The sequence below is a fragment of the Anguilla rostrata genome, chromosome 15 (genome assembly GCF_018555375.3).
Source record: "Anguilla rostrata isolate EN2019 chromosome 15, ASM1855537v3, whole genome shotgun sequence".
NCBI classification, from domain to species: Eukaryota; Metazoa; Chordata; class Actinopteri; order Anguilliformes; family Anguillidae; genus Anguilla; species Anguilla rostrata.
The window spans coordinates 30,296,706-30,323,684 of record NC_057947.1 but is presented as its reverse complement, the minus strand read 5'-3'; the positions used below and the strand labels follow the sequence as shown (position 1 = coordinate 30,323,684).

Here is a 26,979-nt window from a genome sequence, read left to right as displayed (position 1 = left end):
CTGATGGCACTTTTGCAACAATAAGAACAAAGAAAAAACGATTAAATCATTTTTATTGGCATATAATTAAAATTCTCATTTAAAAGTCACACTGTAAAACATGGAAGATGAGAAACTGAGATTGACCATTGGCTGTTGGCTTTTGGATTCAAGGATGTTGTTTCGTGCTTCTTCTTATAGGAAGCTTCTGAAGCTATTCCAGTGATAGAAAGTGAGCCAACTTTGAGTAAAAAGGAATGTCAACATCTAACCAGTCACAAGGGACAATCAGGCTGCCAATGACAATGTTTTCATTAGTGACAATGCGTGCTATTTATTCTGGGTGTGATTGCATGAAACAGAATGAATATTATATTCATTGGCTGACTATGCCCAGCTTAACCAATCAGCACAGAGCTGTCGCTCAGATGCCACACCTCCAAGAGAGGACTGAAACCCAGCACATGGGCAAGTGGACAGACACACACACGCACGCACACATGCACACAAACACACAGAAACAAAGAAACAAACAAAAAACATACATACACACACAAACACACAGAAACAAAGAAACAAACACACACACACACACACACACACAAAGACACAAACACACACAAATACACGCACGCTCACACACACACAAAAATAAACAGACACACACATACACAAACAATCACACACACATACACACACACACACACACACACACACACAGAAGGAAGCAACTCTTTTACCCATTGGTATTGTAGGCTCAATGACTGGTTTGGGAAGTTTGAATCCCTTATGATGTTCACCATCGTCTGTAAAAAGGGCACAAGATTGGTTACAGTGAAAAATGTGCACAATACACCACAACATCACAATACAAGAGGAGGAGGTTCCATCATCAGACCTGCTCAATAGATAAGGCGTTTTCATAATCCCAATCCCTCAATCATCTGAGAAGAAAATCATTTAATAACATTGGGCCGCATTCACAAAACTTTTCTTAAATTATTCTTACTATTGTTCTTTAAAATGTTCCTATGAAAACACATGTGCAGACTTTTGCTTTTGTGCATATCCCAGGTGTACGAGATGATGAATGCTGACAGTTTGTAAATTTTATGCACAATCCTGTTCATGTGATTTGCATAAGGAAACAGCCATGAATGAGTACAGATAAGAACAAAATGATGAATGCCGAAATGTTCTCGGAAACGTTCTTATACACAGTTTATTAAATGTGATTGTACACATGTTTTGTGAATGAGGGCCAGTGTTCAGAAATCTTTAGGGACATGCATACTCAGTAGGAAAATAACAAAAAGTGGTTATTGGCATTTTCGATGCCATAATATACTCTATTACATAAAAATGCATGGTTTTGATTTGAGCTTCATAATAAGTAAAAAATTATACTTTTTTTGCCACAATTGTAAAGTGTTACATGCTGTTCCTTAGGGGGCTTGCTTTGCCGATGTGATTCATAGCTGGAGTTGCATACGAACAGGTGCTAATGGAACTAAACAAGCCCATTTCAGAATGTGAGAAGTAAAGATTAAGCAATAAAATTAAACAATAACTGCCAGAAAAGGACAGAACACAACGAGAAGTGAACAGCACACTGCAGGATAAGGGCCAAGCATGGAGACACTGCCTACACCACAGCAAGAGGAACAGCAACTTTTCATATTTTAGCAGGATACTGGAGAATGATACTGGAGATACTGGAGAATGTCTGTAACGGGCCCAGGATGGCTATACAGTGATAAGGAAGGAAAGGGGAAAAGGTTAAAAATCAAAGTACCATCTGGGCCGCTGGTGTGGGAGGGCTCGGGTACACTGGGGGAGGAATATGGTCTCATGCCATAAGACGTGGAGGGGCTGCTGACTTTGCCAGATGTGGGTTTACGGGTCGGCACGGTAACAGCCACACTGCGGGGGACATTTGGCGAGGAGGTGGTGGTCTTTTTCGGCTCTCTTTTACCTGGATAAAACACAGGCAAAGCAGAGCAATAGCAGCCTGTGTTGTAGGAGGGGTGTCTGTACCCCCACAGTGGCATTCCAGGTGCATTTGAAGCAATGACAGCAGCCCTAGATGGTCAAACGAGGACGTTAAAAAGCGAGTAACAGTACATCACGGTGAGCCCTGGTTGGAAGAATCAAAGCATATTGATCCAGCAGATTTCTGTTAATTTGAGTGTCTGCATTTACTATACAAAACCTCTCTAATAAAAGTCTGATGCACAGGCATCAGTCATTTATTGGAGGGGTTTAGAGAGGTTTTCTATAAGCAACACAGATACTGAAATGAACAGAGATCTTTGAGCACATCTCTGTTCATTTTTGTCTGTCTTCTTCAGTGAGCGTCATCTGAAGATGTGTTATGACTTCTTGGTGCAGGCTTGAAATATCACCATCGCCAAAACCTGTTTTTCATTTTCAAAATGCTTTTTTTTAAAAAAGATGATTAATGTTTTCTCAGTTTAAACAAAGTCCTATATCTATCATGTGGATATAATTGAGTTAAATTCCAAGAAGCAGTCCAGGGTGTTGGTTTAAATGAACAGAGATCTGACAATAACACAGTGACAGAGACAGTGGCATGCAAACACAAAGGGGTTGACTGTGATATCCCCATTTCTGCATGGGAGCTTCAAAGAGGCACAGACACTGCTCCTGTAGAAAGACTAAGCCAAATGTGTGAGGCAAAACAAACACAAAAGCTGGTGACTTTCTCAGCGACATAACACAGATGATGGACAACATCGAGACACTGAGGAAGGTGATTGCTGAGCCGTATTAGCCTTGTGAGAACACAAATGGCAAGGTGTTTAATTTGATGATGTCACTGTTACCCCAGTCATTACTATTTGCTGTTTCACTGGCGAGGGAGGGCAGAGAGAGCTCATCCTCTGATTGGCCAAAAGCAGTGTGGGAGACAGCCTTTATGTGTCTGTCGTTGGCTGAATAGAGAGAAAAGGGTTAACATTTTATCTTTATCTCATGCTCTCATAATATTACTCAATATGGACGCATACTTTGAGACCAAAAAATATAATGATGGTTTTGTAGTCCAGAAGTCCACACAGAGATATTTACTTACTCAAAAAGATGGAAGGCTTATTATGTGAACTACTTATTGACTCCAGTGAACATTAAGGTGGACCAAATATGAACATTAAAATGTTAAATATTTCCTTCTTTTTAATTTCCTAATATTAAAATGATTTCTATTTGTGAGTAAATCAGGAAAATTACCCGAATTAGTCAGTGGGCCTTGGGTGGTACTAGGTGATATCACTGTAGGCAGTGGAGCCTGGGTAGTCCTAGGTGATTCCACAGTAGTCAATGGACTCTGAGTGGTACTGAGTGACCCCACTCTAGTCAGTGGACTCTGGGTGGTTTTAGATAACCCTGTAGATGTTGGCGAACTCTTAGTGGTACTAGGTGATCGAATAGGCAATGGACTCTGAGTGGTACTAGGTGACCCTATGGTAATCAGTGGACTCTGTGTGGTACTAAGTGGCCCCACTCTAGTCGGTGGACCCTGGGTGGTACTAGGGGACCTCCCTGTAGTCAGTGGACTCTGGGTGGTTCTAGGTGACCTCACTTTAGTCAGTGGAGTCTGGGTGGTGCTAGGTGAATTCTGGGTGGTCCTAGGTGAACCAGCAGTAATCAGTGGAGTCTGGGTGGTGCTAGGGGACCTCCTTATAGTCAGTGGACTCTGGGTGGTTCTAAGTGACCCCACAGTAGTCTGTGGAGTTTGGGTAGTTCTAGGCAATCCAGTAGGGAGTGAACTCTGGGTGGTACTAGGTGACCCAACAGTAATCAGTGGAGTCTGGGTGGTACTAGGGGACCTCCCTGTAGTCAGTGGACTCTGGGTGGTTCTAGGTGACCTCACTTCAGTCAGTGGACTCTGAGTGGTTCTAGGTGACCTCACTTTAGTCAGTGGAGTCTGGGTGGTGCTAGGTGGACTCTGGGTGGTCCTATGTAATCGCACAATTGTCAATGGATTCTGTGTGGTACTGGGGGACCTGACAGCATTCAGTGGACTCTTAGTGGTACTGGGCAATTGTGTAATTCTTAATGGACTCTGGGTGGTACTAGGTGACCCCACAGTAGTCAGGGGAGTCTGGGTGGTGCTAGGGGACCTCCCTGTAGTCAGTGGACTCTGGGTGGTTCTAGGTGACCTCACTTCAGTCAGTGGACTCTGAGTGGTTCTAGGTGACCTCACTTTAGTCAGTGGAGTCTGGGTGGTGCTAGGTGGACTCTGGGTGGTCCTATGTAATCGCACAATTGTCAATGGACTCTGTGTGGTACTGGGGGACCTGACAGCATTCAGTGGACTCTTAGTGGTACTGGGCAATTGTGTAATTCTTAATGGACTCTGGGTGGTACTAGGTGACGTAGTCAGGGGAGTCTGGGTGGTGCTAGGGGACCTCCCTGTAGTCAGTGGACTCTGGGTGGTTCTAGGTGACCTCACTTCAGTCGGTGGACTCTGAGTGGTTCTAGGTGACCTCACTTTAGTCAGTGGAGTCTGGGTGGTGCTAGGTGGACTCTGGGTGGTCCTATGTAATCGCACAATTGTCAGTGGACTCTGTGTGGTACTGGGGGACCTGACAGCATTCAGTGGACTCTTAGTGGTACTGGGCAATTGTGTAATTCTTAATGGACTCTGGGTGGTACTAGGTGACCCCACAGTAGTCAGGGGACTCTGTGTGGTACTGGGTGACCCTGCAGTAGTCAGTGGATTCTGGGTGGTCCTGGGTGACCCGACAGTAGTCAGTGGACTCTGTGTGGTACTGGGTGACCTCCTTGTAGTCAGTGGTGTCTGGGTGGTACTAGGAGACCTCCCTGTAGTCAGTGGACTCTGTGTGGTACTGGGTGACCCCGCTGTAGTCAGTGGATGCTTCGTGGTACTAGGTGATCGAGTAGGCAATGAACTCTGGGTGGTACTAGATGACTCTACAGTAGTCAGTGGATTCTGGGTGGTCCTGGGTGACCCAACAGTAGTAAGTGGACTCTTAGTGGTACTAGGCAACCCTACAGGTGTCAGTGGACTCTGTGTGGTACTGGGTGACCTCCTTGTAGTCAGTGGAGTCTGTGTGGTACTAGGTGGCTTCCCTGTAGTCACTAGACTTTGGCCAGTACTAGGTGACCTCACTGTAGTCAGTGGACTTTGTGCGGTACTAGGTGACCTCCCTATAGTCAATGGACTCTGGGTGGTATGTGATGGCCCCACAGTACTTAATGAACTCTGGGTGGTACTAGGTGACCCCAGTTTAGTTAGTGGACTCCGGGTAGTAGTAGGTGACCTCCCTTTAGCCAGTGAACTCTGGGTGGTAATTGGTGACCTCTCTGTAGTCAGTGGACTTCGTGTGGGACTAGGTAACCCAGTAGTGAGTGGATTCTGTGTGGTACAAAGTGACTTCACTGTAGTCAGTTGACTCTGGATGATACTAGGTGACCCTACTGTAATCATAGGCATCTGGATGGTACTAGGTGGCCCAGTAGTCAGTGGACTCTGTGAGGTACTTGGTGACCCCGTAGTCAATGGATTTTGGGTGGTACTAGGCAACCCCACTGTAGTGAGTGGCATCTGAATGATACTATGTGGCCCAGTAATTAGTCGACTCTGTGTGGTACTGGGTAATCCCACAGTAGGTAGTTGACTTTGGATGGTAGTAGGTGATGTCCCTGTAGTCAGTGGATTTTGTGTGATACTAGCTAACTTAGTAGTCAGTAGATTCTTTGTGGTACTAGGTGATGGCACTGAAGTCAGTGGACTTTGTGTGGTACTAGGTGATCCTGCAGAAGTCAGTGGAGTCTGGGTGGTGATAGGTAACCCGCGCAGCACTATTTCCCATATTTTTATGTCTTTGGGGAGGCTAGTTTTACTGGAAACTGAGGTAATATGAAGGCTGGTGAACAGGATTTTGGGGTAGGATGCTGCTGGATTGACATCAACATTTTTATGAGAGCTGTCTCTTCCTGGATGGGGAACTTTGGGGTGCCCTGCATCTGCAGAAAAGAAGGTTTGTTATGAAAAGATGAGTATTTAGCAAAATACAAGTACATTCATTTATTGGTTTTCACAGTACAGAACCACTCCGTTTCTATACTGATAGCAATGATGCTAGGGTAGCCACCGTACTGCAAGGCAAACACAGACTTTCACAGTGAGGATCGCTAAAATGTCCTGAGATTCTAAACAAAAGCATATGTTTACTTCAGAATTGGCTGTAAATTGATCTTACATGACTTGTTAAGTTCCCAATTATTTTAGAGAACTCTGCACAGCAAGTAATAGTAACAAAATGTATATTTTAAACATTATTTTCTAGCAGCTTTCTGACAGCTAATAATTTTTCATTCAAGATAGTTTCAGTGAATGCCCCATATATGCAAAACCCAAGTACAGCACATCATATAATATTATTTCATATCATCTGTCATGTAATGTAATGTAATGTAAAATCATCTTAAATTTAGCATGTGAAGTATACATTATCATTTGTTGTCTACCACAGGTTTCTTGTAATCTCACTTAAAGGAATCCCACATATATTTGTTGTGGTAATTTGAAGTATTATTAAAATGAGAAGCAGGGAGAAGACAGTCCTTAGTCTAGATCAGTGTGGCTGTTCCTAGAGGGACACAAATCAGTTCAGATCTTTATCACATGCAGTGCTGACATGCGGGAAGTCCACTCCTGCAACCAGCCTGAAAATAAAAACTTCAGACAAAGTCATATACCAGGAAAACGAGGGAAAGAGGCAATGAAACAAAAAGAAGGGTGGTGCTCATAGGATGGGCATCGAACAGAAAAGCTCAGTGTCTCTCCTTTGAGTGAATGCCTTGATGACTGATCATATTCATGCACGTCCCAGGACCACTACAGCCATGATGTCATCTCTCTGGGCCTTGCTGACATCATCATTGTAGGCCTGGATTTTTTTTGTTTTTGTTTTTGTTTATAAATAGGCCTAGGGTTTCCTTATGAACTAGTCACCGAGAATGACATCATCACTGCTTGTCTTGGATTTCTCTGTGAACCAAAGTCATGCTGTCATGCAAACTACCCCAGCAGTGGGCTTCCTCCTAGCAGTGCAGTGGACGAAGCAAGGCTGCCCGTGACCAAAGCTGTGCGTTAATGATGGAGAAGTATGTCTCTATACCCAGGGGTGACAGCGGACTTTGAGGTGTTCTGTCTTTCACCACGGGGGGTATTTCTGGGCGGCTTTTGGGGGGTGCTGCAGAAAATAGCATATGCATTTAAAAACATTTGTGAAATTCTTAAAAGTCAATGTACTTTACTTCCGGCTGGGAGGGGTCAGGGGTTAGAGGGGAAGGAAGATGGCAGTCTCGGGGACGGGTTCACCTGTTTTGAAGGTTTAATATGTTTACTGTACTTGTGACCCCTCCAAAAAATGGAGAAAAAATAGACTGGAAATAAGCGAGTGAGAGAAAGGATCATTACCAGGAGGTGATTTGGTAGCTGCAGGGCCAGGTTTTTTCTGCACTGGGAATACTTTGGTTTGAGGACTGTTGTGAATGTCTGCAAGGGGAAGCAAAATAAGATTAATCCACTGGTGCTGGAAAACTCAACATTGGGATGAAACCATCGATGTCAGTCAACCAAGATAGAATGATAGATGATAGAATGATATAATTACAGATCCCAGCAAACCCAGCAGAACAAACTACACATGTTTAAATTATACAATAATGCACAGTAATGCATAGTCCAGCATAATGAACATATGCAGTGTACGTGTAGATTTGCCTACAACTGCAAGACATTATGGGGCTAAGCCACTAAGAGAAATATAACTCAGAACAAAAAAAAAAAAGAAATTCAACAGTACACATCCTGCAGCACTACTGCTCTGCCAACAGAAAAGTTCAGCACGTTCACAGTTAGAAGGTTTCAGGGTTAGGGCGAGGAAGGAAAGGTGTTGAAAGCTTACTGATTGGAGGTGATTTGGGTCCATGGGGCACAGGCTTCTGAAAAAAATAATAATAAATAATAATTCAAAAATTCTAATCATATCTCTCCATGACTGTCATTTTATCTGAATATGAGTCATCATACTACTAATTAGGTGCAACTGCCCCAGTGCCTACTTGTGTGTCCAGGGGCATATTTTATAAATTAATTAATTTTTCATCTGTCAGTATTTTACTTGGCAGATTAACATCCTGAATTTGTAAGAGTGCAGAGAAGTATGCAATTAAGCATTGCATTGCAACACTGAGATGTAAAATAAAAATTGGAGACATCTGATTGTGAACAACTGAAAGGAAAGATGCTTTTGAAAGCCAGTTTACGGTGAAAAGTGAAAGTACATATATATTTATATAGACATACATAAAAAATATTGACTGAGCAGTACACTGATTTTAACTCATGAACCCATGTAGTACGCACCCCAGGCTTAGTGTTGATGACCTTCTGTATGATGGGGTTCTGCTTGGGTTTGTCTAGAAAACACAAGAGACCACATGCCAGTAACAGCCAACACCTAAATCGCATTATTGGAGCATGTTCAACATAACAGTCCTGGGGAAAGAAATTACATTACAGGAAATTACATGCACAATATCAACTTACACTAATTTGTCAACAGAACCAGTAAGAGTGATTTTAATGGTCATGTCCAGTAACTGTACAAATGAATGTGCATTATTATACATTATTATCTAACATACACCGATCAGCCACAACATTAAAACCACCTGCATTTTCTGTGGTGAGTGTGGTGTCGTGCATTATGTTAGCATGAGGAAAGGGTCAGAGGGACCTACCATCCATGAAGGTGTTGTGAACGACAGTCTTGCTCCACACTTTACGAGCAACCTGGTTCGGTCGAACGGAAAACTCGTAAGGAGTGTCAGGCTTCAGGTGGTCGATCACTGTGTCACTGGTAGGGCATGTCTGATAGTTCCACCTCCTGTTCATCTCCCTATAGCGCACAGTGAAGTTTCTGCATTTAAACAAAGCACAGCAAAGGTTAGTTCTCCTTGTACGACCGGTCCTTCATTTATTCCCAGTGGTTTGGGACTCAGTGACTGCAGTGTTTCAGGTCCAGACTTATAAGCCAGAGCTTCATGAAGGGGTGTTAATTTTGGCCACCGACTCTTTTTTCTCTGTCTGTCAATGTCTGCGACGCTTGATTTCATTTCTTCACATTCAGTAACGTGCGGTGACATTAGGTTTTAATAAGAGCAAAAAAAGACCAAGAGAAACGGTGAGGTCCAGCTTTCCAATGACTTTTCCAAATTTCCCCCCTTCTTCTGCAGCGAAAAGCACAGGAAAGGGAGTGACTTCAAAGAGAGGAGAGCTATGCCAGCGCGGCCTCGTATACACGGACTGAGAGCCGCGCGGTATGCGAGAGCGAAGGCGTCTGTGAATGTGCGTGCCTCCACCTGTGTTTTTCAGCTCCCGCTTGTCATCTGTCGGCCCCGAAAGTGGGCAGCCACTCTCAGGCGCTGGCCCCGGCTCTCGGACACATCTGCGAAAGCGATCTGCGACGCTACGCTACGCTACGCTCAGCCAGCAAACCCGAGGGACCGGAACTGCTAATAACAGCCGGCCCGGGACCCATCGGAGCTCAAGGCTCAGAAAACGAGACTGACCAGGTCAGGGGGATGACCATGAGACCAGCCAACCCACCCCCCCCCCTCCCCCCCAACTCCCCTCTGCAGCTGCTCTCTGAACTGGATGCCTGAAACCTTACAGTAAACCCCAAGGTTTGATCCCATTTGGCAGTACGGCGAGACCTCGGTTACCTGGACAACCAGATACCAGATTCTGTGAGAATGCGTGCTTTTAGAAACCTTCCTCAGCCAGGCCGTAAACGTCAGCTCGGAATCTGAAGGGTACCTGTACTTTCCATACTACCAGGTGCTACCATGACCCACCCTTCCAACCCCAGCCGCTACTCATTTGGCAGAAAAGAGGGTGTGAATTACAGGTTCAGGTTAGAGGTGTTTGGAGTGGGACTTTTAGAATATTTTTTTTGTAGAATGTTTACAGATTTATTATTGTTACGGTGTTTTACCTTTAGGCTTTCTATCCATCATCATGTAGGGTAGTGATCTTCATGCATGGTCCTGGTGTGCCACAGGGCCAGCTGGTTTCTGTTGCCACTCAGCACTTAATTGACAAATTGAGCCAATTACACAGTTACCACCTTGGATTGGTTGCTGATATTAAAGCGAAAATAAAAACCAGCAGACCCTGTGGCTCACCAGGGCCTGAAATGAAGATCACTGATGTAGGATAGGGTACCCAGTTTCATTTGTGTAGTTTTGTTTAAATTATATTGGTGTGACTTATTGCTGTGAAGCACTTTGTGTTGTAGGCATCTATGGAGAGTGCTGTATAAATAAATACATTTTAAAATGAACTTGTTCACCTATTTCTGCAACAGAACACGTGAGTGAGGACCAGATGTGGAGCTTTGTGTAGTCCTTGTGTAGCTGTAGCCTAAATTTATCTTCCTTCATCCATTAGTCATGTCTGGTACAGTGAACAGACAAGAGCTTAATCCTCCTGTCCATTTATTAACAGGGAGAACTGCCATTTTCTACAAGCATTATTTGACCTCAGGCAACATAAAACAACCATGAACAAACTGCAAGACAACAGAGGATTCTTGGATGATAACAGGTTTCCTAAAATTCCATTACAACAAAGGGCCAAAATTAAAGAGAAAAACCCGTTGAAAATTTGCCAGTCGAAGTCAATGCTTTGGAGCATATTTATCACAGATTTATTAAAACTGGACCATTCTTAGCCTTCTCTGCACACCAGATATTCATAGTCCCTGAACAATGCCATTGCCGCATTTGTCTGACAGATTCTGGGAACCTGCTTCCTCCTTGTTGAAATCATTAGTCCAATCAGGTGATAGCGTACACTAAGCAGATGTTTCCCAAGGCTGTTCTCGCAGAACTTTCCTACTCACCCGTCGTCCAGGCAGTCCCTCAGGATATTGCCCTCGTAAGAAGTCTTTACCAGGGCCCCCCAAGACAGAAGCACTGAGGTTGGGGTGACAGTTCCAACCACTAGGTGGAGGGGTTTTTCCAGGAAGTATCTTTCTAGGTGGATACAGGGGTTCAAGATTCAGAGGTCATGTTTCTACTGTAACAAAGCGTTTGTGAGACAAGGGGCATACCTGTTTATTTCACAATGATCCTGTACACTGCAGTGACCATATTTAGTCAATGAGCCCAGCTCCAGCCATGGGAAGAATGCTCTCAGATGACAGTAAAGTAACTTCTTACCTCTTTCTAGGTACTTTTCAGCTAGTACTAAATAATTGTAATGTCTATTTTTGTTCCCATAATCTGGCCTCTTAACGTTGATTTACGTCACCGATGATTGTGGGTCAGTATGTTTACCTTTGCATTGTTTCTTCACATCATTGGAGGGAACAGGCTGGACAGCCACCAGGTACTTGGGCTCTGCATCTGAAAGAGCAGAATCATCCCACTGAACTTCCATGTTTAACAACACAGAGCCAGAGCGGAGCACCCACAGAATCTGGCCGTGACACCAAAAGTAAAACAGAAACAAAAGCTTGTTGTGAAAGAGTTTGCCGTCTCTGGCTCAGAGAAACAACAACACATCAGAAAACGCTGAGAATTCAAATAAGCCAACACTATCGGTTCGGTCCAAACATTAGGCAAGGAACACTTGGGAATACCCGCAGCTGCACAGAGACAATCAGAGCAGAATCAATCAAAAACATAATGTGGTTAGTCACCAGTTAGACCAATGTTCGGGGGGGTAGTGTAGCATAATGGTTAGCAAACTGAGTTTCTCACCTATAGGTTGCAGGTTTGACTCCCAGGTAGGACAGTGCTGTTGAATCTTTGAGCAAGTTACTTAAACTAAATTGCTTTAATATGTATCCAGCTGTATAAGCGGATACCATGTAGAAATATTTAAAAAGCTGTGCAAATTGCTCTGGATAAGCTAATATTGCAAGTATTGTCAGTGAACTGCAATTCCGACCATCTCTGTGGGTGTGATGAAACAATCCCGTTCCCTCCATGCTCTGCTCAAGGGGAAACATCTTGAGAATCTGACTGACAGATGGAGGTCAGACCATCGACAACAACACACATTTGACTGTCCGTTGGACCCTGTCCATCTGTCACCAATTATTCAGGCGAGAGAGAGTGAGAGAGAGAGTGAGAGGGAGAGGGAAAGAGAGGGGGAGAGAGAAAGAGTGAGAGAGGGAGAGAAGAGGGAATAAGAACATTTCAGAATGATGACATCGTAGAGAAACACCACCGGGGAGGAGCAGGCCCGCATGTTCTCGCTGTTTTCCAGCGTTCCGCGAGGCATCCGGCCTGGGAAACCTCCTCCCACAAGGCGAAAACGTGAGGAGAAACGTGCCGCCGAGCGCGCCCTCGCTGCCACGTGTCGCCATCGAGCCTCGCCCCAGTCAGTCCCGCAGGCAGATACCTCGCCCCCGTTGTTTAAGGAAAGCGCCGCCCATTCCTGACCGTGACAACAAAAGAACTGCCAGCGAAAGCTGGGGGGGGGGAAGACAGGATTAATGCGCACCCTGGCAGCCCGAGGTGGGGGGGCGAGGGGGGGGTCTGCAGAACGTGCAGAAAGCAAGGTTCAGCGTCAGATGGAAAGCTCTAGTCTAGATGGTCGTTGATGACCTCATTGCTCTGAAAGGACTCAGGTGAATATTAAGATGAAAAGCAAAGGTTCTGGGGCAGATCATAAACAGCGAATCATCACCCTTTTTTTTTCATCAGGCCTTATGACGTTGCACATCCTGGTCTCTGGATGGGCCCCGACTTAAGTGCTGGTAGCCCAGATGCGGGGCAATGGATTCTGGGAGATTTACCCGTGCCTCTTTGTGGGCACCAGTTCCAAATAATCCACTGATGAAAATTTATGTGACAGCTCAACTTCATAAAATTTATTTTTAGGAGACACATGGGCACCTTTCAGAGATGTTTTGGCGGAGGGGAGGAGGGTGTTGCCAGATTGTGCGAGACTGTTGGTCTCAGCAGATCTTCACTGAAACAGAGATGTTCCATAAGAGTGAACCGTTTCCGGCAGATCTTATATTATTTTCAGGAATGCAGCCGTCCAGGCATAAGGTCCTGATTCTCTTCTGTGGGACTTCTGTGGGTGGACTTTTGTTTCTTTTTTTTTATTGAAAATGGGTGCACAGCTGCGATGTGTTGAGTGCGAATCCCCCCGTCTGCACCCCTTCTGATCCAGGTGTAAAGACTTCACAGGGCCAGGCCATGCGTAGGTTACAGGAAACAGCGCGATGTTCATGGCCCATAACGTTAATGTCTGAACCCAAGGGCGGTATTAAGTCACTGCTACACTTTCTACACGGGGCACTTAGCTCTCACAGTTTTAAGCTCGGCACCAGCTGCTGCAGACCAACAGAGATGAACGACGGAGTTATGTTTGCGAGGGAACAAGATTGGCGGGAGCCCCTCGGTTGCGTTTGCTTATGCGAGCTCGGTGATTTAATCTTGGAGGATGTTTGCGGAGCTCCGCCCTACAGCGCTCAATGGAGTGGACGGCTGTCAAATCTTAACTCAAAACAGCAGAAATTCTTTAGCCTCCCTGGTTCTAATTGCGAAAAGATTGAAAACACAAGCACCAAACGAATGACTCAGTGACTAACTTTAACTTTTTTTTTTTTACCTCGAGGACCCGACCGTGACCTTCGATCGTGACCTCGGGAGGTTGGGAGAATGCCATGAAAAGGGCCCGTTTAATGAGGATTAATAAGACACGTCACTTAGGCGCTGGAGACCGCTCTTTCATTAAACCACTGACCCTTCCCTGGGGGATTCAGGTCAGAAATGATGGACTGCTTTTGGGCCACACAAGCAGAAAAAAAAAGAAACAGTTATTTCCCTGTTTGCCTTGACATTTTGGTGAAGAACATTGATCAGGTGAGTTGCACAGTATCACCATAAAATGAGTTGCATTCAAGTATACACAAAAGTCATTTTAAATGAAAAGAATTAAAAATTCATTCAGAACTCCAATGCCTTTATAAAATTAAAAATAATTCAATTTTACTTGTCAGATTTTCTTTTGTTTTTAACTGTGTGGATCCTATTTCAATAGCTGTGTGTAATTGCATATTTATTGCATTGGTGCAGCTAGGTACACTTTAACAGAAGAGATGCCATACTGTGTATTGAAAATAGTTTTCCAAGATTGCTGAGGAATTCATGTATGTTTTTATATTTATTTTTCATGGAATGTATCATTTATCCAGAGGGAAATAAAGAATGTAGTATTATTAGGAAGCAAATGGGTCCAGGAATATTGCTTTAGATTAAGCATACACGCACCAGGATGAATTGCAATAGTACGAACCTATGCAAAATTTAAAATTATTTCCACTAACCCATTTGCTCCCTAATGCTATTAAATCCTCAATATCACTCTTGCAACCAACATGGCATCGAACTTTATGTGATACAATTATTTATTCATTACGAATATAAGGTTGTGATCCTGATGACTTAGCATTAGCACTGCTCATAAGCCTGTATGAATAGCTTCTCCCTAGATAAGACTCCAGAAATAACCAGGACTCTTTAAATAGAGCAAACATGTGCAGCAGGAACAGGAAGGAACACAGCATGTGGATCCCATCTGTGATTTACTGGGTCTCATTCTACCTGGCCATGAGTCTATTCACTAATATAACATAACGTAGCATAGCGTAATGTAGCGTTACATAGCATAGCGTAACATAGCGTAGTGTAAAGTAGTGCAACGTAACGTATTGTGACGTAACATGATGAGTACAGGCCATTCAGCCCAACAGTGCTCGCCATCTGGGATTAGCGGGGTCTCGGACTCACCGATCTCAGTCTCGTAAGGCTCCCCGTTGTCTGGCAGCTTGATGAACTGTTTGGAGAACATGCTGCTGCCGTATCCAAGGATGTACCCTTCCAGCTTGATGTCGGGGTTGGGACGGACAAACTTGAGGATGATCGTGTCCTCGGTGGCGTTGATCCGAACCTTCATGTTCTGTCTCCTCACTGCGGGAAAATGAGAGAAAAAAAAAAAAAAAAAAAAAAAATCAAGTTTCATCAAGGTTCAGCGTGATCCTTTTTGGACTGCCAAGAACCCTGCCGAGTCCAATTACGTCCATCTCTGTGACCTCACGCCACAACATCACACCCATCAACATAAAAGTGTCACAATACATTCAAAGCAGCCGTTATATTTCCTACATCTGCATTGGAATTAAGATGAATATTGTTCACTTTGAAAGTGGATGCGTTTTACATCAAAAACTGCCTTGGAAAAGTGAAAGTTAGGGTGCTGTAAAACGTCAAAAAGAAGTTACATATACACATTAGGAACTTTCACTTTCCATTATAGCACGACTTTATCATACTGGATGGATAGTGTAGGTGTCTTTGCACATTGTAACAAGCACTGATGTCGTTGCTCCTTTATGCATATCAATGAGCATGCCAGACTCTCTTATTGGCTCTTATAGTAATAAGGACACAGTGGATTTGTCAGGATTGTGAGGACAAGACAATGGTCATGTCTGAAATTGAATATTTGTGTACTACTAAGTGCAGATATGAAGCATGGACATTAACGGTCATGTGAATGAAGTGCGTCCCAAACTCAAGTATGCCAGCAGGTAAGTATGTAGTAGAATTTACCAAAAGTTCTGCTGGCATACTTGGGAGGACCAAAAAACAAAGTGTACATCCAAGCATACTTTCCATTCCCAGTAGCCATTGCATTTTCTGAGCGAAGAACAATTGCTATTGTAAATTCAGCCACAAGAATGGATGGGCACAAGAGTTTGTGTACAAGCGTAAGCTTATTTCCTTTTTGGATTTTTATAGTTTAACGTAATTAGTCGACATTTTTCACAATTATTCAGTGCGTGGCGTCCCTTCTCTCGTTGTTTCTGTTCCCCGCTCTTGCTGACATTAGCGGCCTCTTACTCGCTCAGGCTCAGATGTATGAGGTCAGCGGTGCCGTGAGACCTGGCTGCAGCAAGGCTTCATTCTTACAATAAATAAGTAATCTGAGTACGGGGATCGTTTTGGCCAACTTTCGTTTATATTCTCTCTGCCAGTAGAGGACCAAGCAAAAACATAAAAAAATAAAAAAATAAAGCATTATGACACGAGCGCTGAAGCTCGCAGCCGACCCTGCAGAGCGCAGAGAAGCGGCGCAATCGCACACCGCTCTTTACGTTTTCTGGCCAATCCGAGGGTCACAACGTTTGTTTAACCTTGTCCAAGTACTCATAATAGTGGGTTTGACATCAAATGGTTCCTATACCTGTTACACACAGCTTCCCCCTTAATTTCCACTCGCCCCCCCCCCTCCCCCCCCAAAAAAAGCACGTCCCATACGAATGTGATATACAGTAAAGTTACTTCACTGTATATCACACCACATACCACACAAATGCATACTTGCAAACCTGTATCCACCACAAACACCACACACGTATTCATGCGTACCATCATGGAGCCTCTGACTGCCAAAGTCAAAAAAAACCCATGAATCACTTTGTTCCTCTGTGCCAAACAACCCTTTTATTCTCTCCAACATCAACAGCTCTAACACACCACGCTTTCCCCCACAAACAAAGTGTGATGGATGGAGAGGTTATGACTGGACATGCATTGCAGCAAGAAAGAGAAATAAAAATAAAAAAAAGGATAAGGACGATGAGAAGCGTTTACCCCAGGTCTCAGTTGTGGCTATAGGCAGACACGCAGTCTCCAGAATGTTTCTTGTTACATGAAGAGTTTACTTTAATTAGTTTAGTTTATGTGCACTTGGAGTTTTTCTCAATATAAATAAAATAAAAAAGTTATTGCTTCATTTTTCTTTTGCCATATATTCAGCGGAGAGAAAAAAGAGAAAATGCTGACTTAAAAAATGAACTTCGTAAAATCATGGCCTGCAGTAATATGGATCTGAGCCTGATTAAGTTGATACTACGATTTATGTCTGACCAACTTCCAGGGATGTGTTTTGTCAATAAATCAATGTTTGGTTACTTCTGAAGAATCAGTCTTGTTTACAACACACAAAACTCCACCAGAAGTTAGTGATTCAAGCCAACTCAACAATTGGCCTTTGACATAACCCTGGTAAAGGCTTGCTGTTGGTAATACGATCGCAGGAAACCAGTCTCGTAGGCCGTGGGTATAGGTGGAGTTTCACGTTTAAGCACAGGGGGGCCTTCACAAACTGGGAGGGCTGATCTGCAATCTCAAAATGGGTGGGGGGGGGGGGTCAGATTGCTATCATGGACCGGGCGGATGGGGAGAGATTTGCGATCAATCGCAAACCGGGGCAGGGGTTTAAATCGCAGACCTGGCGGGGGTACATGGCTAGGGGAGACCACGCCCCCCTGGTTCCAACTTCATCTCCCTGTATGGCTGTTCCTTTTCCAGTCTTTGTAGAGATAGAGCACTTGGGGGGCTGAAATAAGTACATTTTTTACTACAGCCATTTTCTCAGAATCAGCAACAAACTGGGTGGTTTTGGAGCCAGCACTGCTCCCCTGTATTACGAAGAGAAAGGACAAATGGACAACTGCCGGGCAACCTTCACAAGTCCGAACTGTGGAAAGCTTTAGCAGACAGTTGACCAATGACCCGAGTCTTCGGTAAATTTCCAACTAGGGTCAAAGGTCAAGATTCTGATGGTCAGAACAGAGCAGATTAGTTCTGGGCCCCTCTGGTCCAGAGGTTCACACACAAACCGACTTTCAAGGCTTTGCAGGGCCAAGCTCCACAGAGCAACACGTTCCGATCTGTCAAACTAGTATTGTACCGTTCGGGGAAAAAAACGTAATGCGAACGCATGAAGGTTTCCCAGTTATTTGTATAAAAAACACCTGTCAATGCTAAGGCTGTAGTTTCTGTAAAAACAAGTTTACTGGCGTTTAGTGAAGCACGCCAGAACAATTCTCCCTTGGCAACTGTGCAGACGTCTGTTACAACGCCAGAGTAATGACAAACCTGGTTCCCTGTCAACACCGCTGGGCACCACAGGATATACAAAGGTTGCATTCTGATTCTCTGTCTTCAGAACATGCGGTGTATCCTGCCAGGGAATGCTCTCATTGTGGCAATATTTGGTTATACTTTAAGGCTTTACTTCAGCTCAATGGAAAATCATGAGATGAACTCATGGAGTGCTCATGGCCATATTAGGAACCTCCCTTCTAGTCTTCAGTGTCTTTAACCTTCCTAACCTGGCAGCCTTTGAAAGGGAAACATTTTGCTGAAACAACACGTTGCACGACATTCGTGACAAATTTGGCGGCCCGCAGTCAATCGCGGACATCAAACGATATCGAGCACCGAGGAGACTGGTGCCCAGTCTTCCACCCCTAGGAGGGGTATTAATCACCCGGAAAAAAAAATCCGCGAGAAACAGCCCTTGCTGCATCCAAGGTGCCTCAGAGTCACTGGGGAGAATCCAGATATCCACGTGACTCCCGCTCGCACAAGAAATGATGCAATGATTACAGTCATTTTCATTATGAAGGATCTCGTTCATGTTGTTTCATTTTGCTACGTAATTGCAGGAGGTTTTGATGGCATCAGCGGTACAAAAATAAATATCCTGTTTAAACCGGCTGTCATAGTTTTACGAGAAGAGTTTTTCACGGGCAGAGGGAACGTCGCGGGTGAATTTGAGGACGCGTCCTCAGGATCGCATGGTAACCGAAGGCCACAGAAGGTCCTCCCGACTTTGAACTAAACATATGGTGGTAAAACTGCACCAAAGGATGGTGGCTGGTCTAAAACCTCAGGTTGATTTATTTTAATAGCTCACCTGTATTTTAAATACGCCAAGACGTTTGTTGTCTATCCAGCTTATTTATGATTTTAGCTTAGATCAGGGCAGTCCAATCCTGTTACTGTAGATTTACCTTTCTATAGGTTTTTACTCCAACCATAACAAAGCACACCTCATTCAACGGTGAAAGAGCTGTTCATTTTTCAGAATAAGGTGTGCCAAATTAGAGTTGAAATGAAGACAAACAAGATGGTAGATCTCCAGGGACAGGGTTGGGACAAGTTCTGCTTTAAACAATAATACAAATCAGCAATAACGATAAATTAATAAATAAATAGCTTTCAAATTCATGTATCTTTTGGGAAGGATTATTGACAGGTTTGATTCACCTGGTCTAAATTAGAAAATTCTGCACTCAGAGAGCTGGGTAACGCTCTTACTGCTTTCTGTGTACATTGGTAAAATCACACTCAATTTGCTTTATTTGTGGTTATTGTGTCATTGTGCATTTTAATGTGGTTGATGAATAATTGAGGTTAGTGGTGAATGAAAAAAGTATTTTAAAGTACATAAACACTATCCTGGATAATTATCAAACCAATGTCAAAAACAGCTAATGACTTTTCAAAGGAGGGGGGGGGGGACAAGCTTAATGTATGGGAGGAGTCTCACTTATCTACACCCTGTCAGAAAATTTCTGTCATCCTCTCACATACACAGATTGCACACCAAACACCACCTCCCTGACCCAAACCCTCACCTCCACACCAAACAGCTTTACACTGAATACCATCTCAACCCTAAACCTGACCTCCAAACCAAACACCGTCATCCTGAATACCATCCCCAAATGCTAACCCTGACCTCCACACCAAACACCTGTACCCTGAGCACATTAGCACCAAAGTTCACAAACACAATAAAATGTCAGTCAGTCAATCCAAGTACACCACAAATTCCCTGAATGTGAGCTCATAGCATCACAGATGTTTTTTCTTTCTTCCAGTATCTGTGGTAATCGACGTTCATACAAGCCATTTAAACAGCTGGCTATATACTGAAGCAATTCAGGTCAAGTGTCTTGCTCAAGGGTACAAACCTATAACCTTAGCATTCCAAGTTAAGTTCCGTAACTATTACGGTACGTTGTGTCCCATCAATTAAAGCCCTCGCCATAGCATCTGAAACCACTTCATCACCCGCGCCTGGAAACAGCGTTTGCCTCGTTTCTCAAAAGAAAAAAAAAGTCGTAAAGAATAAGTAATGATTATTTTCTATATGCTGTGCTGTTGTGCAATAAAGGGAAGTTTGGCGCAACACAAACACCACAGAGCCGAGGCTTTTTCTCCTGCCTTGTTAATTTCTGTCATCCGTGAAACGCTGGGTGGGAAACGGGCTCTGCTCGTTATGAACCCGTCCGCGGGGATCTCAGTCCTAATTTTACGCTTTTTGGATTTTTGAAAAAAAAATTTCAAACCTTAGAATTACATTCAGAAAAATAGCCTCTGTTTATGGGGGGCATGCACGTGTGCATTAATGTCTTCGAACTTCGGTTTTATCGTCATTTTAATGGTAGGTTCTCTTTCATTTTTACTGGAGCGGAGGGCTGAACACACCCTAATCGTGGTCACATCACCCTTGGCTTTCTGTCATTTTCCTTCCTCTGAAATCACGTGATAGGTTAAGGATGAATGTGACTTTAGGCTAAACTAGGCTGCCAACACACCCCACATCCAATATGCCCTGGGGCTCCGCGCAAACCACACGTCACGCATCACAAACCACACGTCACGCATCACAAACCACACATCACGCATCACGCATCACAAACCACACATCACGCATCACAAACCACACGTCACACACACTTTTTTACATAGCACTTTACATTGTATCCATTTATACAGCTGGATATATACTGAAGCAATGCAGGTTAAGTACCTTGCTCAAGGGTACAACGGCAGTGTCCTTACCCGGGAATCGAACCTGCGACCTTTCGGTTACAAGCCCAGTTCCTTACTCACTGTGCCACACTCCGTCCTCCGCATCACGCATCACAAACCACATGTCATGCATCACAAACCACACATCACGCATCACAAACCACGCATCACGCATCACGCTACGTGCACCGTAACACTGGCGTGAACTTAATCCCTCATCTGCAGGCAGCTGTAATCAGTGACCGTTGGATATAAACACAAACCGAGCAATAAAACGGCAGAGAAGGACCGCGCTGGGCCCGGGCGGGTGACGCAGCACATCTGCGCTGCACGTTTACGCTCCCTGTCAGCCTGCACACGCGAGTGTGGTGAAAATAGCAAATTCAGCAGAGGATTTCACTACATTTCATCCACGGACACATACTGGACGTAGCAAATCCAGCCACGTCTCTGGACACATTTGATGTAATTTTTTTCAATAAGATGAATTAAATGGAAATAAATAAGGAATATATAAATTAAATTAAATTTAGAAAGGAAACCGTTTTTAGGACAGATGAAAGCTAAATTTTTGGCAAATTCACATTGCATCACCCCACGCTGCTGTTCAATCAGCACTACATTCACACCACACCTCTGACCAATCAGAACTAATGTTACCCCAAACCTCTAACCAATCAGCACTGCATTCAGCCCAAATCTCTGACCAATCATCACTGCAGTCAGCCCACACCTCTGACCAATCAGCGCGGCATTCAGGCCTGACGTCAGCCCAGTCAAAACCTGCATCTGTGTTAATTTAAACTTCACTCCAGACGATTTCTAAAGTTACCAGAAATTGAGTTTGGTTACTGGGTTTCTCACTGATTCAAACATATTAAAACGGTTAATAGCTAGACTTGTCCTGAATCACCACTTCCAGTTTGAGTCTCTCCGACATGAGACCATGATGAAAAAATGATTGACATTTGCTTTATTTGCAAACCGTGCCCTTTGATTTTGGGCAGACTTTGTGTCTCACTCCAGTGTCAGCATGGTCAACCAGCTCATGGCACTGTAAGGACATGAGCCTGGGCACGGTTGTCCCCACTGCAATCCTTCAAAAGGGCGATGCGTGTGTATTTTATTATTTCATTTATTTAACCAGGGTAGTTTACAACATTGAGATCTTCTTTGGCAAGTTAACCCCAGTGCCTACATGTCTTTAAATTGTGGGAAGGAACCACACACAAACACAGGAGGAAACCCACAGCAAACGTGTCAGCTCTAACCCAGGCAGCCTCGGGACTCGAACCAAGAACCTCCTGCTTACAAGGGAGCGGGGCAAATCGCTGCACCGCCATGTCACAGTCATTACGGCAACGGTCTCGTTCAGTGGCACGCATGCATTTTCAATTTAGCACGAAGAAACTGAAGAAACTGCTGCTTTAAATAATGTTGGACACGCAAGGCATCGTTGCAATGTCTGCTAAAGGCTGTCAGAACATGCGGCATTTAAATCAGCAGCTGACTGAGTAAAGGCTCCTGGCATTCTTCACTGTTTACAAGCAGTCCAGTTTTACTAAAAAAATCACCCATAAAGCAGTTTCTTCATCAAAACCCCACTGCACTCTGACATCTGATAGAAGCATACGGTATAAATAGCATTATTTAGTGCACATTCCCTTTACATGCAAGCATTCATAAACGTGAATAAATGTGCAAATAATTCCAATACCAAGGATATGACTTCTGCTACTACTTCTACAAGTAACAACACTATTACTGCTACTACTAATAATGATACTAGTGCTGCTGTTGCTGCTACTACCACAACTAATAATAGTAATAATAATAAAAATAAAATAATATGAGTAATAATTGAACACATTATTGTTATTATTACTATTATTATTTATATGAATAACAGTTTCAGCACTAGTAAAATCCAGAGCATCAGCAGAGGTACACTTGCCTCGTATCTTCCTAGCAGAGTTGCAGGAGACCAGCACGACCGCAGCGAGCAGCAGGAGCAGCGGGAGCAGCGGTCGGATGAGCATGTTAGCGGACGAATGTCACCACGGCAACAGCTGCTTCAGGACTGCAGTTCACAGGCTGCCGAGTTTTTTACAAACATCAGGGTCCACCAGCATCTATAACCCAGGGAGGGGGTGGGACTGCTGACCTCATACTCCACACCAGAGTCAAATCACAGAGCTTCAATTTAACTGTTTTTATTTCTCCTTTCTTTCTCTGGTCTTTTCCCCTCTTTCTGTCTTAAAGTCCTTTCAACTTATTTTTCTTTTTTTTGGTGGATGGGAACCACCTATTTTCATTAATTCTAAGAACTGTCTGTTTTTTTTCTTGATGGTGCATTCCACAACAGGGACTCTGTGCACACTCACACCATAATCACTCATTGGACTTGACACATAAGAACCCCCCAAACACCCCCTAAACACCCCCCCCACCCCAGCACGTGCGCGCGCACACACACACACACACACACGCTGAGAGTAAGTGATCCCATACCCACAGCGCATTTCCCCACCAAAAACACACACGCTAACCCCCTCTCAAACACACCTGTCATTATTTTGGCGGGGACAAGTGTTTGGGGGAAGTCCATGCGCCCATAAATCAGTCTGCAGCTCATAAAACCCACCGAAGAAGGTGACATTTTTAATGGCTATCGTTTCATCCGCCTGAACAGCATGAGTATCCCAACATATTAATAATGCATCACTGAGTGTGAAGTACAGTGAGCTAGTTTACTTTACGTTCACTGCAAGAGTAGGTCTTTTTCTGCAGGGGTCTAGCTCCCCCTTTGGGTCATTGCATTTAGTCAGTCCCCCGACTCCCATCCTAACGTGTTCCTTTTGCGTGTGTTCTTTTGCCAGGTGCTTTTGTCTTTAAACAACGCTCACGGTCAAAACTGAAAAAAGCAACAAAGTGCTGCATTAACAGGGTAACTAGTAACTACAGGCATCAGAACACCATAAGCAGTGACACGGGTGCATTCTTTTTATTCACCACTAAACTATGCAGCAATACATTAAATCCACAGGCAAGCATACTTCTCTACAACTAATTGCCCAACCACCGCACTAACTGACCCAGCTCAATTGCCATCAATGACCCAGCAAATTTTAAAATAAAAACAAAACAAAAGGATATTTCTTTACACAGACACACGAAGAGGGGAGACAGCTGCAATCATAGCCATAACTGTCAGACTAATAGTTTTTTTCCCTCCAGTTGGCAAGCTGATTCATATACTTTTATGCAGTGATTCTTGTGATAAATGATCTTTTTAATGCGGTAGAAATGCAGCCAGCGAAAAACTTGGACATGGTAAAAATGGAAAATGTAAAATGTGAAAGACTCAAGTTTTTTTTTAATTATTTTTTTTATTTTTTTTATTTTTATCAGCAAGCTGTGGATCCAGGAAAATGTAGCGCTGCACATGCATCCCATATGGGTCTGAGACTGGAAATGATGGGTCTGCTATGAGTTTCCATTTCCTCATACAATTCTTTCAACTAATTATTTTTTTAGGGATAAACAAATAGGGGAACTCATCTCGTTTTTTTTTTTTAACAGTTGGGGGGCTGCATCAACCCCTGAATCTTTTTCTCCAGTCAGTGTCAAAGAAACAAGAAAAGATGGCTGAGCCACATTTTACCACATTTTAAGGTGACCAGATTTTTTAAAGTACCATTTTCATAAGCCAGCATTGGTTTCTGTATAATCACATATTTACATTGCAGTCATTGCAATACTTTTGGCAACGGTTTGATTGAAGTAAACATAGACTTACATTACATTGTAGGCATTTGGCAGACGCTCTTATCCAGAGCGACGTACAACAAAGTGTATAACCATAACCAGGAACAAGTATGACGAAAACCCTAGAGAGAAGTACCGGTCCAAGTGCAGGGAACAACCGAATAGTTCAACTTGGACCCTGAAGGTTAAACTGATTAACACTAACACAACGAGAACGGCAACAACGCAGTCTATGGAAAAAATACAAGCAGTAGTTAAACTGCTTGTATATATCAACCTGTATGATAAAGAGGTGATGCCTGTCCTCTGTAGCAGAAGGAGTGACCACAGCTATGCTCTGAGCTTGCATGTTCAGTTCTCAGTTGAGGCACTGTCCGTGTACCCATACCCACCCTCTACGGCAGGGGTGTCCAATCTTACCTGAAAAGGGCCGGTGTGGGTACAGGTGTGTGTGTTTTAGTCCAGCATTACGACACCCGATTCAACTAATTGATTAATCATGGTCTTCAATCAAGACCTTGATAAGTAGAATCAGGTGCCATAGTGCTCGGCAAGAACAGATGATTTCGAGTGATCACCACTCTCAAAATTGTACATCCATTTTTGTCAGTGAGAGGTTAGTTTGTGTGCGTGCACGCGTGCATTTATGCATACATGCACATGCATGCGTGTGTGTGCATGAGTGAGTGCGTGCAAATTACATTTGAACATTTATAGTGTGACTTTCCCTTCATTCCAGGGGGGAAGGAAGGGAAACAAGTCCACAACCTCCATCTAAACGAGTCCACAACCACCATCTAAACAAGTCCACAACCTCCATCTAAACGAGTCCACAACCTGCATCTAAACGAGTCCACAACCAACATCTAAACGAGTCCACAACCTCCATCTAAACGAGTCCACAACCTCCATCTAAACGAGTCCACAGCCACCATCTAAACGGGTCCACAACCTCCACCTAAACGAGTCCACAGCCCCACCTAAACGAGTCCACAACCTCCATCTAAACGAGTCCACAGCCTCCATCTAAACGGGTCCACAACCTCCATCTAAACGAGTCCACAACCTCCACCTAAACGAGTCCACAACCTCCATCTAAACGAGTCCACAACCTCCACCTAAACAAGTCCACAACCTCCATCTAAACGAGTCCACAGCCACCATCTAAAGAGTTCACAACCTCCATCTAAACGAGTCCACAACCTCCACCTAAACAAGTCCACAACCTCCACCTAAACGAGTCCACAGCCTCCATCTAAACGAATCCACAGCCTCCATCTAAACGAGTCCACAGCCATCATCTAACCAGTCCACTGCCTCTGTAGCCCAAAAGAATGCATGCAAAGACGTAGAAGAAGTACAGAGTCAAAATTCACCATAAGGGCAATGAGTGTTGTTACTGGCAGACAAGAAGTATTATCACAGGTGGTTTGTGCCTCTCTCATATCATTACATCATGCCCCAAACAAATGGATTCCACAGCTGGAATCTTCTTATAGTTAGAGTGATGAATAACCTGGACAATTCAACATCATTTCCTGTGAATGTTGTCAAGAGTTACCAAAATATGAAAGGTAACAGAAAATGCTCATTAGCAGTTAGAGCGGCTATAAAAAAACATGATAAATTACCGTAATACTAATGAACTGGCAACAAGGAATAAATCATGCACAGCACCGATCATGTGATGAATTAAGAACTTGTTTTTGCATCTTAATATTGGCAGGTAAAACAAACCTCGATGCTCATAAAGTGACTAATGAATTATGGAAATCCCCGCCGTCTGAATCTCAAATGAATCTGAGGCAGACCAAGCGGCCGCAAGCGACAGTGCTCTCTGCACATGGGGACAGAAGGCCTGTTTCATATTGAGCACGCTGGCCATTGATATTCCAAGGAACCGTTCCACTCAATTTATCATCTCAACAACCCCGGCCCTGACGTGGAGTGGACCGGCACACGCTGGCTCTTCTCCGTGACCTCAGATGCACAAAAAAATCCAAAAGAGTGCTTCTCTGGAACTTGTAAAGGCATAAGAGCTAACCGATGTTTTCCCGTTTCCCCCTAATAATGAAGCTTTTCCAGCTGTTGTTGTACTGACTTAGTTGAAGAGGATCTTAAAATTGCACCGCATTTGTGACCTTGTTCAACCTCCATGTTTGTTCTGTGAATTTTGTTTGGAAAGCAAAAGGACGGATCCACACAGTGATGCATTCATTACTGGAACTCTTCTCACATCAGAATTTTGACTTGATTTTATCTGCCTGAAGTCCACTTAGGGTTAATTCAAAAAGCATTATAGCCAACGCTATGACGGCAGCAATTATCAAAATGTATTTTGTTGAAAAACAAAGCCTTGCACTAAGAATAACAAAATTTTAGAGATTTAGCGGATGCTCTTATCCACAGCAACTTTCACAGCTTACATTCTTTTACATACAATCAGTTCATACAGTTGGAAATTTACTGAAT

At 43.8% G+C, this 26,979-nt stretch overlaps 1 protein-coding gene across 5 annotated transcripts in view; it reads right to left on the bottom strand.

Moving 5' to 3' along the window:
• The window catches only part of LOC135240702 (target of Nesh-SH3-like), a 40,277-nt gene extending 17,299 nt beyond the window's left edge, over positions 1 to 22,978 (bottom strand). Inside the window, exons 1-13 of one of the 5 annotated variants that reach the window (XM_064310556.1) lie at positions 22,690 to 22,978; positions 14,854 to 15,029; positions 11,380 to 11,448; positions 10,944 to 11,076; positions 8,779 to 8,957; positions 8,402 to 8,454; positions 7,941 to 7,977; positions 7,451 to 7,528; positions 7,149 to 7,223; positions 3,229 to 5,991; positions 2,826 to 2,933; positions 1,775 to 1,954; positions 720 to 785 (exon numbers count right to left, since the gene is read on the bottom strand). In XM_064310556.1, the coding sequence (XP_064166626.1) occupies positions 720 to 785; positions 1,775 to 1,954; positions 2,826 to 2,933; positions 3,229 to 5,991; positions 7,149 to 7,223; positions 7,451 to 7,528; positions 7,941 to 7,977; positions 8,402 to 8,454; positions 8,779 to 8,957; positions 10,944 to 11,076; positions 11,380 to 11,448; positions 14,854 to 15,029; positions 22,690 to 22,778 (4,006 nt within the window). In that variant the 5' untranslated portion in view covers positions 22,779 to 22,978. The remainder of the gene's footprint in view (positions 1 to 719; positions 786 to 1,774; positions 1,955 to 2,825; positions 2,934 to 3,228; positions 5,992 to 7,148; positions 7,224 to 7,450; positions 7,529 to 7,940; positions 7,978 to 8,401; positions 8,455 to 8,778; positions 8,958 to 10,943; positions 11,077 to 11,379; positions 11,449 to 14,853; positions 15,030 to 22,689) is intronic. The other 4 variants (XM_064310557.1, XM_064310558.1, XM_064310560.1 and 1 more) reach the window with 4 other exon arrangements.
• Between the last annotated feature and the right edge of the window lie 4,001 nt (positions 22,979 to 26,979).